The 10,871-nt window shown below is 36.3% G+C and overlaps 2 protein-coding genes across 4 annotated transcripts; one reads left to right on the plus strand and one right to left on the minus strand.

The window, feature by feature from the left end:
• Nucleotides 1-1,161: 1,161 nt before the first annotated feature.
• Nucleotides 1,162-3,442, plus strand: LOC110409216 (peroxidase 51-like). Its single transcript, XM_021418490.2, has 4 exons — nt 1,162-1,658; nt 1,759-1,959; nt 2,110-2,275; nt 2,690-3,442. Exons 1-4 carry the CDS (start codon nt 1,335-1,337, stop codon nt 3,094-3,096), a joined length of 1,098 nt encoding a protein of 365 aa, XP_021274165.1. The 5' UTR covers nt 1,162-1,334; the 3' UTR covers nt 3,097-3,442.
• Nucleotides 3,443-4,628: 1,186 nt separating this feature from the next.
• On the minus strand, nt 4,629-9,318 carry LOC110409985 (uncharacterized). 3 transcript variants are annotated; one of them, XR_002444629.2, is made up of 3 exons: nt 9,159-9,318; nt 7,375-8,678; nt 4,629-6,222 (listed from the first exon to the last, which is right to left on the minus strand). XR_002444629.2 is itself a non-coding variant. In XM_021419536.2 (2 exons), the coding sequence occupies exon 2, from the start codon at nt 8,670-8,672 to the stop codon at nt 7,653-7,655; it is 1,020 nt and encodes a 339-aa protein (XP_021275211.1). In that variant the 5' UTR covers nt 8,673-8,678; nt 9,159-9,318; the 3' UTR covers nt 7,095-7,652. The 3 variants fall into 3 exon arrangements, 1 of the variants encoding a protein (XP_021275211.1); XR_002444628.2 differs by having other exon boundaries at nt 4,641-5,267; XM_021419536.2 differs by lacking the exon at nt 4,629-6,222 and having other exon boundaries at nt 7,095-8,678.
• Nucleotides 9,319-10,871: the final 1,553 nt, after the last annotated feature.

The raw sequence follows: 10,871 nt of genomic DNA on the forward strand, positions 1-10,871 counted from the left end.
CTATTATAATTATAAAAAAAATTTTTTCAACAATGAAAATTGTGAAAATAAAACTATGAAACAAAATAAATGATGAATTTATTACAAATAGTTTAATTATTTATGTTGAGAAAAATATTACAAATCTTGTCAATATAAAATGATGAATTTGAATATAAAAATATCATCGAGCATAATTTTTTTAATTTATATATTATATAAAATTATTACTTATTATAAATTTTTTATTATTAATTAAATTTAACATATTAATTTAATAAATTTTTACCTCTTATTCTTATTTATCTTTTACGTTCAATAAAAATTGATTAGGTCCACCCCACGCACCGGTGCCGCAAAGGTTTCTTCTTTGCTTGGCTTGTCCCGGAGCATTCGTACAAATTGTAGCACCCATGACTGTGACTAGTTCTAACTGAGCAACAAGTCGCAAAATCTCGAATATGTGACTATGATGGCAAAGATAAGACTAAAGTAAAGACATAGTGATGGAAGATGTAATCACAAAAATAGTAAGTAGTATCAAACACTTAACATATCCAATAGAGAAAAGTTCAAAACAATGAATGGCGATTTAACAATATATAAAACAAAATTAAGAACTTTTAGATGATTAAGGATTTCTTATTATTTTCCCCTTGTGTCACTTTTTCAATTATTGCCTGTGTATATATATATAAACTCTGCACATTAGCAAGGAAGAATCAACAGCTAGATGGGGCCATTTTCATGAAGGCTTGATTAGTCTAATATTATGATTGCCTTATAAGGGCATGGCCCATCATTTAGGTTCGACCCTTCCTGCCACAGAACCAATTAACTTTTTGTTAAATTTAGTTCTAATGCAGCCATGATCTCACTGTCTATTTGACTAATAGTTTCATAACACCGCAATAATATGATCAGATCTCCCAAGCCTAATACAATTTAAAAGGAACAGAAAGAGATCTCCAAAAGCAAGCAGTGGTCGTCTTGGTCGGAATCCTTACTATTTCTAGTCTTTGAAGCACACAGAAACTAAGCCGTAGCGTGCAATACACGAATTTTAGTTAGGCCATTTGGAGCCCCCCTCTCTTTTTTTTTTTTTTTTTTCTAGGTTTTTCCTTCCTGGACCACGTTTTGGCGGGATTCGAGGTTAGTATAGTCTAAATACAAGTGTCTGGGCACCGAGGAGAGCAGTTTGGGATCGAGACGAAGCCGGCCAGTGACACAGCCAAACGGAAACAACAAACGTCTCTTTCAAACTTGGCTCTCCTCTCTCTCCATTATTAAATTACTAATTACTGTTAAAAAGATTCTCACCCCACTGGTTCACGACCACTTAGAAACTTCCTCCTATGGTTTTTATCTTTTCTCTAACCTTTCCAAACCTTCCTCTCTATAAAACCTCTTCACATCCTCTCTTATTTTTTGTGTACTGCATTTACTCAATTTCTGATCAAATGGGTCAGTTCATTAATCTTGCAGTTGTGCTGTCACTTTCTCTTTGTTTCTCTGTCCTTCCTGATACAGCATCAGCTCAACTAAGACGGAATTACTATGCTAATACTTGCCCAAATGTAGAAAACATTGTTAGAGGTGCAGTAGCAAAGAAATTCAGCCAAACTTTTGTCACAGCTCCTGCAACTATCCGTCTCTTCTTCCATGATTGCTTTGTCCAGGTTTGCACAATATGAAGAATACCTTTTGTCCATGTTGATTATTTTTATTAACCTTTCATGTTTGAGTGAACTATTGTTTCTTTTTTGGATTCACTAACAGGGTTGTGATGCTTCGGTTATCATTGCATCCTCCGGTGGCAACACAGCAGAAAAGGATCACCCTGATAACCTGTCATTAGCAGGAGATGGATTTGACACTGTCATCAAAGCCAAAGAAGCAGTTGATGCAGTTCCAAGCTGCAGAAACAAGGTCTCTTGTGCCGACATCTTGGCCATGGCAACCCGAGATGTTATTGCTCTGGTTTGTCCCCTTTCCTTTTACCCCGCATTTTTTTGTTCTTTGGATATCATTATGCTTCTCATCAACATCATACATACCTGTATATTCAATCTAAAGAGGAAATGGCTTGTCATATTTCTAATAAAATTAGTACATGTCATGATAATGCAGTCAGGTGGACCATCTTATGCTGTTGAATTGGGGAGATTGGATGGGTTAAGCTCCAAAGCTGCTAGTGTAAATGGAAAGCTGCCTCAAGCATTTTTCAACTTGAATCAACTCAATTCTCTGTTTGCAGCAAACGGGCTCAACCAAGCGGATATGATTGCTCTTTCAGGTACTACCTCCCTGACTACACTCTCCAATCACAGCCTGACAAGGTTTCTCTCTGGCGGGTCCCGTAGGATTAAAAAAAAGGGTCCCAGCTGACAGGGCACTATGCCCCTTGTGAATAAATCTGATTTTAGTTTACATCGTCTATTAGCTGGCATTAGTTACAGATATTATGAAAACGAATAAAATAAGAATGAGTGTGTCTTAAAACTTTTCAAATGCAATTATTAGAAGAGGGTACTTTGACTAGTTGTTCTAAAATTGGACATTAAATCATGAAGCATATGGACGTTGAGATAGTACTAAGTATATCATTGTGACGTGAATGTCTGCATATCGAACATAGGCATGGGATTTTGTTTATGATTATAAAAATATGAATTGAAGCTAAAGGGCCTTTGTTTGTTACATTTTGCAGGGGCACACACCGTCGGATTCTCTCACTGCGGCAAGTTTGCCAACAGAATATACAATTTCAGCAGTCAAAATCCGGTGGACCCAACACTCAACCAGGCCTATGCTTCCCAGCTTCAACAAATGTGCCCCAGGAATGTAGACCCCAGGATAGCCATCAACATGGACCCAAACACACCCAGGACATTTGACAATGTCTACTACCAGAACCTGCAGCAAGGCAAGGGTCTCTTCACCTCAGACCAGGTTCTATTCACGGACTCAAGGTCTAAGCCTACTGTAAACGCCTGGGCCACCAACACGCAGGCTTTTCAGCAAGCCTTTGTTACTGCCATTACTAAGCTGGGCCGGGTAGGCGTCAAGACTGGGAAGAACGGGAACATACGTAGAAATTGCGCTGCCTTTAACTGAGGAAGTTCCTTAAAGGTTCTTGACAGAGGTTCTGGAAGATGTTTTATTTAGTTTCTTATGAGATTTCTTGGTGTTGTAATAAGTTAGACAAGGGTGTTTTTTTTTTTTTTAGTTATTACATGGGCAAGAGGGATTGGATTGGACCATAAAAGTCAAACAAATAAGAGTGATAGAGGGACAGCAAATATCGTTTGAGCCAGTTGTAAAAATGAACGTTAAGTTCTGATGTCACTGTCAACTTTTCTTGACTCTGTAGGGTTGGAATTCCTACCATTTCTGCGAATGAAGCCTAGCAAGAAGAGGAAAAAGGCGAATAAATAGCCAACTTATTGTATTGTTTTATAAAGCTGGCAGCCCGCTCTGATCTCCAAATGGATCTGATTTGAGTGGCTTGTAGACACAGCAAAGAACACACTTTAACTAAATTAAATGTTATGAATATCTTAAATAATAAAATATTATGTAAAAAAAAAAGGTTAAAAAACTAGAGAGGATTTTGGAGAACTAATAACAATTGAAACTCAATCAGAACCTTGTTGCCGACCAGATCTGGCGTGGCTTCGATAATTTGTCCTAACCTTTTATCTTTCCTATTTCATGAAAACTGGTATCTTTGCATGTGTTATCAGGGCAGCTGTGAACCCCATCTGGGATGCCCAGGACAAATGATTGGCTTCAAGTTGCAAGCATACAAATCTGTGATTGTATATTTTTACCTGTCATTATATTTTACGTGCCAAAGGATAATGTTCCTTATATTCCTCTTCTTTGCTCCTTCCTGGCTTCCTCTCACTTTGTAATCTCAAACCCCACAGCCAATGGAACTCACGTGGAACTATGGTATTCGTTATAATTTTTCACGGTTTAAAATTAAAATTAAAGAAGTTGCCGTTGCTGGGGACTACAAGTCATTTTCTAGCATGTCCATGTTACTGCTGGTCGCACTTATCTGTCATGCATAGGCCTTTAAGTCATCACTTAATCAGCACGGATTTCGAACATATGAAAGAACAAGTTCCATCAAGAATCACGACATTATATCTCGCCCATCTTCTCATTGGTTTGACGATGCGCACACCACAGACGTGTACAAGAATGTCCAGACAGATTTTTCATCAGCTTCTCATCCGCTGTTCTTTTATCTTACAATGTGACACCCGCGAACTTACTGTTACAATGATGTCCAGATAATGTTTTTGTCTTGAGAGAGCACTAACACTCACTAGTGCTGATGTCTACAGTAGCAGATAATGATAATGTAGAATACTAAATGTAATAACCCAAGTCCAAGCATCCAGCATCTAAGCACAATGAGCATCTAAGCATAGGCGCTCGAAAGAGTAAGCTGGGATTTGACTTGCTATATAAGTGTTAACATCATATGTGAGATGTGATGTATTGATTAACGCAATGTAAAAAGTTCATTGATTAGTGCAATGTGAAAGCCAACATCGGATTGACACATGCTCTTGTTATCATTTATAATAAACCATATGGAAACAAATCACGTAACGCACAAAAACTTAAATTTAAGTTACTAATAATAATGAACTTAAATTGTTATATAAATTTTCACAATTACATTCATATTAAATGTAAGATGTGAGATATTACACTAAAACACATTAAAAATGGCCTATTCTGTTACAAAGCAAAGGGAGTGATGTTCAAGACTTTTCTTGAAGGAGCATTTAAGATCCAAACGAGTACTTACCTAAAATGAAAACAAAGACTCTGGAAAATCCATCAATGGTCAGCTCTCCACATCAGTTTCTTCGATCGCCAAACCTTCCAGCTCACTGCAACTGTTCATTAAGTTATTGATTAATGTTCCCAGTGTTAACTAGATTATTAGATCAAAACATTGCAGTCTTATCTAAATTTTGATCATTTCAACATTTGCTTCACTTCGTACACTTCGTTTTTTCAGCATCACTATTGCAGCACGAACAGACAATCATTGGTAAGAAATTTCTCCATATCTGATCCCATGCATCAATGGATTATCCCCAACTCTTGCAGGTTCAGTAAACTATCCAGAAGGCTGCAGGGTGAGGGTAAGGGAGGGAAAAGATATCCTGTATCTGTCAATCCTCTCTTTATTTCAACAGAATTGTTGTCCAAATAATTGTCAACGACATCCCAATTCATGTGTTGTGTTGCACACAAGCCTTTATATGAACAAAATCATTAGCTTATCATAAAAAAATAAGAACAGAATCATTAAAAGGGCTTAGAAATATTAAATTCAGTATCCAAGAATGAATGCCTAATATTTAGTGAACGCTACATGTTTCCTAATCAATCTCAATCAAAGAATGTCACAAGAAAAATGATAATGCAAGAGAACCAGCAAGATTCTTGCTCTTAAGGGAGCACGAACCTTTCTGATCTAAAAGATGTGACAATGTCTTCTGTTTAATAGAAAGTAGTGCCGTTTTCTTCAGATTACTCATTACAATGGCGTGATTTCCAGAATTTCCAACGCATGCCTTTCTCCAGTTGTCCAACAATTGAAATAAGTTTGTTTCCTCAATATAAAGTTTTGAAAGAAAAGGTGAGACAGTCAAACTCACTAGAAATTCAGCTTAATTCATAGATCATTATCCCACTATCCAAACAGAGCAAGCCACATCTTAGAATATTGTTGATGCACGTCCAATAGCATGAAAGAATCTCAAGGGAAAGATCTAAGAAGCAAGAAAGGACATCTGCTCCTTGCACTTTCCATGGATGGGAAAATGAATATAATATTTGCAATCAAGTAACTATAGTGAAACCAACTAGAAAAAAATAATCTGTATCATCCCCTAAACCTAATTCCATATATAAAAATAGTGCAGTTAACTACTATGTTGGATTGATATTTAAAACCCGTTGTCTGACCAACAAATACAGAGCAGTGTACACCCCCAGAATAAAAATAAGCAGGGAACACTTGTCGTGCAAGGTTAGGCTCAGTGAACTAGCATTTCTCTGGCTGTAAAAAAAAAATCTAGCACTTGGCTCAAAACAAAGTTCCTAGACAACACAGCAAGGCACCCCAAACCTTGTCATCACTGAAGACGTTAGCAAATGGATTCTCTGAGAGGAATGAGGGACATGGCACCCCTTCAACCAGAGGTCCTGCAGCAAATTCCCGGTTTCTTTGTAAACACAAAAACTTTCTTATGACATATATTATGATTCTGAGAGAAGGTAAGAGACTATGGCTCCATTCATTTTATTTGTCAAACTGAAGTCAGAAGTTTCGTAATAATTTGAAATCAGAACAAGTTGAACCATTTTATTTACAGTGATAACAAATCCACCTCATATCGTGCCATTGAACATTAGGCATTCTCATATACTATATCAAGTCACCCTGGTAACTCTGAGAAATAATATTGTCCCCATATTTGTGAACCGAGTCAAAGGTATGGATCATTATAGACATAGTAAATGACTTTATATATCGCTGATTGATAAGAAATGCCTATTATATGCACTGGTTGTGACTTGTCATGCCCACTAGACCAAGAATTGAAGAGCAAACAGTGAGGGAAATATAAAAAGGACAGAGCCAGACACAAGATGTGCATGAATGAATCACAGAAACAAGTACCATTAGACCACTTTGTTCGAGACATCTACCTCAAATTCATCCAGACAAAATTCCACCTCCTTAACCATTTGTTTCTTTTTACATGTGCAAAATTATAAAACAAACGGCTTCCATGAAACAATGTCCTCTATTGTTTGGTCTATGTGCCCAAACAACCCAACTAAGAAACCCAGAAAAGACAAAAAGTTTGAATTCTGCCCTCAAATGCCATGAATTAGAAAACAGACTGATCTCGCAAGGTAAGAATGACAGTTTTTCACACTTGTATGATTGAAAAAAGTTGCGGAAAAATGGGCAAGGAGAAGGAAATAAGATAACTGAAAAGCATCCAATCTCATGTAAGGATATACAGCTCCATTTAAATGAACAGATTTTGCAATCAAATGCCCTGATCTCCATATAGAAGGAATAAAAGAATTTTATTGCCATGTAGCATCAAAAAGCTACTATAGTAAATTAGTTTATGGTGGCAAGACAGTACATAAAAACACAGAAGGATACATCAACATAAGAAATAATTGACCGTATCAAAGGAAAAAAATAGATGATTAAAGCTCACATGACAAGTACAACAATAGCGGGCTGAAAACGAAAAGATACACTTCATTATTATAAAAATAGTGTTCACTGAAACAACAGAAAACTATAGATATCAGGTGGAGATAGTTGCTAACCTATTTGTAACAGGTAGATTCTTACAAAGCGTCAATATAGTTGGATTTCACCAGTTAAGATGTCACACCTCCAGGATAAATCAGAGCTATTGACCTATATACAATCTGATCAGCTTGATCCAAAACTCCTGTAGCCTTTATACTTATTTACTTCATCTGTTCTATAAAAATGGTATGATCAAGATCAATGTTAGAGTCGACTTTATAGTTGAAATAACTCAAAATTGCTCTGGCTGGAACCAGCTCCAACCCTAATCATGGGGCCAATCAGTTTCGGTTCACTCTTCTGAAGCAAGCAGGCAGACTTTTTCAAGTTGTGTTGGCCAGTCTACTCCAAGAATCAGGGGATTTAGCTCCATCGCAACTCGAAAGTCTAACATTGATGCTCTCACAGGCCGCATTCCATTTAAAGAGGCCATGGACCAATTATGACCTTGGTCAATAAGTTTCTGTCCAGACCTTGACCCAGCCAATTCCAAACAGGGTTTTATCAATCTCTTCAAGAAAACATCAAGGCTATTGTTTAACAAATTGGCACAATCTACTGAGATGTTTAATCCCTCCATCTCCAGCTTCTGTTCCAACCTCTTCCTCAAAGAACTGCTATCAGGTAGCTCACCTCTGGAATGACAAGTCTCAGAAGCAGATGCCAATCCATTCCATGGTACTTTTCGCATACCTTTAGCCTTCAAAGAGATGCCAAGTGGAGCTCTAACAGGACTCCTACTGTGAATGCTTGGACTTCCTGCGGCTTGATCAACCTCCTCTCCATCCTCCACAGAGCCAGGTGGTCTGCTACCCAAAGAAAGCAACTCAGTAGCACTCTGCTGTTCTTGAATTTTAGGAACTGCATCTTCACAAGTAGTACTATGGTTCTTCCCATGAGGCCCTAAAGGACTTGGGCGGTCCTTGAACTTGCGATCACGAAGATTTGGAGTCCTGCCCTTGCGAGGGGATTGAGGAAAGTCTTTGCAAAGTGACTGAAGATTACTTCTTTGGTACCCATTTGCCACTTTAACGCTTAAAGATCCTTCCAACTTGTTCTCTCTTAATGGAGGAGTCTTTGAAAGTGAAGCATTTCTAATAATTGATCTGAGAAAATGATTATGAAGACGAACATTTTCTCTCCCTATTGCACCAATGCAGAGTCTATCAAACTCAGGTTTGCTAATCTTCAGACTCAAAAATCTAGTGAGCAGATTGAAGTATTTCTCTGCTTTTACACGCCCAATCTTTCTTTCAATCTGAGATTTCAGCTCTAAAGTATCCACTCGAGAAAAATGCCGACCACCCGGCATTTCCGCCTATGCATATAAATGAAGAATCAATATCCAAAAAAATTAACTTAATTCTCAATCAAAATAACCAAAAACCCTAATGTCATCATTAACATAGCAAGTCAACACGGTGATCAAAGTCAAACAGTTCCCAGTTAAATCACACAAAGTTAATAAATTCAAACAAAATTTACAAAACCCAGATAGAAAAACAACACTAAACCATAAATTAACTTCAGTTAACTAACAAATCAATCAAAAACCACAAATCAAAGAGAACCCCAGACCCACAAATCCACAATACTTAAGCCTACCAATCTCAAAATTTACCAAGAAAACGAAAAAGAATCCAACATGAAAACAACTTCAAATAAAACATGAACGAATCACACACACTAAAAATTCCAGCTTTCTTCATAAAACCCAACAAAACAAAACCAGACGGTGAAAATATAAAGGTAAAAGACAAAAAACGAAAACTTAAAACAGAAACAAACCCAAACCCACCTGAATTAACCAATTGCGTAACTGAATTCCGTTGAGTTTAACTGAATTTACAGAAAAAAAATCAATCAATATTATTCCATTCGGAAGTACAGAGAAAAGAGATTAGGGCACGAAGCAAGCAAGACTTGCATTATTTTTTCGAAGCTTCTTTAGGGGAGTCATCAAGGTCAAAGGACACGTGCGTTTTTTAAACAGGTGTACACTTCTAAGCTATGTAGTTAGCATTCGTTTGTTGTGTGTTGGGTTCTTGTCCAATCAACGTTTGAGTTTTTGCATACTTTAGATTTTGTTTTGGTTTCAGTCTTACCGCCCACCAAAATCGTGTTCCTCCAAAAAAAGCCTTCCATTTTTTATGCTGTCTCCAGGAAATAGAAAAAAAAGGCAAAAGAAAAGCGAAATTTTTATTTAGAATTTGGTCAGATAAAGACATCAATGATAAGGTCAATGATGACATGAGGCTGTCAGCAGGTCGGGTATGTGATTGAGGCACTATATTCGTATTCACGTCGTTTATTAGTGTTACTAATTACAAATATTAGAATTAATTTTCAAAATTTTAATTAACAATAAATTATAAATAAAAATGATCAAATTTCAAAACAAATTAACTAAAAATAAAATAAAATTCAAACACTAGTTGAGAGACAAAGGAGCACAGTACATTAAAATATTTTAAAGTAAATTATAGTAGTAGTTACTATGAGTTTTATGATTTAAGATTTTGGTTTAAATATTTGTACTTGGTAAATGGTATGAGTAAAATAAATAATACTTACACACATTTATTTTTTGTGACTAATCAAACAATCTCTTATGATCAAATTTCATATAACACTTTTATTATATGAAATTAAAACTATGAACTTTTATTTTATTGTAATTTTATTAAAGTTCAAGATTTATTAAAATAGTATTTTACCAGGTCTTTGTCGTCCAGCTCATCCAAATAATCTGGGTAAGCTTTTTTTATAGATTACATTAGCCAACCAAGTAGATTATGATAGAATATAGAATATTTGATAACGTCAATATTTTTGTTATAAATAAAATAAAAATCCATAACCTTAATTTCATGCAATAAATAATTGAGAATTTATTATCATTTTCTAATGAAATTTGAGAGCTTATTTTAATATTAGTCTACTGAAAGAACGAAGGAAACGATGGCACCAAAAAGAGAGAAGGAATAGAGGAACCTGGGCCAGACAGCCCAACAACCTTTATGTTGACACCATTGCTTGCATATTACAACCAGACACCAGACAGCCCAATAACCTTTATGCTGACACCATTGCTTGCAGATTACAACCAGACAGATGCAGTCTTCGGCTCCAGTTGTGATCCTCTAGTGCATATATAGCTTTGGACCGCAGAAACATGTTGCGTTTTACGTGGGAACAGAAAATTTTAGTGCAAGACAGATCGCGTTAAAGATTTACAAGTATGAATGAACACAGGATTCAAAGGACAAGAAAGTGACTGTATAGAACAAATAAAGAAGGACAAGGATTTATGTATGATGACTAATTTAATTAGCTCCGATCTAGCTAGGTCTCCAACGAATAAAGTGATTTCCTTGTGCAGTGCAGCGACTTTGTGATTTTAAGGTGGAAGGAACTGATCTCCAATATCTCATAACTAACATGGACACAAGTTCAGGACAATGCTATCATTCAAAGAGACATCATTCACAGCTTGAATATATAAATATAT

Source organism: Theobroma umbraticum, unplaced genomic scaffold (assembly GCF_002168275.2).
Source record: "Theobroma umbraticum cultivar Fairchild unplaced genomic scaffold, ASM216827v3 scaffold_44.0, whole genome shotgun sequence".
Classification (NCBI taxonomy): Eukaryota; Viridiplantae; Streptophyta; class Magnoliopsida; order Malvales; family Malvaceae; genus Theobroma; species Theobroma umbraticum.

Bases quoted from the DNA above. Each gene is read 5' to 3' on its own strand.
- LOC110409216 (XM_021418490.2), top strand. From the start codon at position 1,335: ATGGTTTTTATCTTTTCTCTAACCTTTCCAAACCTTCCTCTCTATAAA. The intron at 1,659-1,758 runs GTTTGCACAATA...ATTCACTAACAG, and splicing joins TCCATGATTGCTTTGTCCAG to GGTTGTGATGCTTCGGTTAT. The intron at 1,960-2,109 runs GTTTGTCCCCTT...ATGATAATGCAG, and splicing joins CCCGAGATGTTATTGCTCTG to TCAGGTGGACCATCTTATGC.
- LOC110409985 (XM_021419536.2), bottom strand. From the start codon at position 8,672: ATGCCGGGTGGTCGGCATTTTTCTCGAGTGGATACTTTAGAGCTGAAA.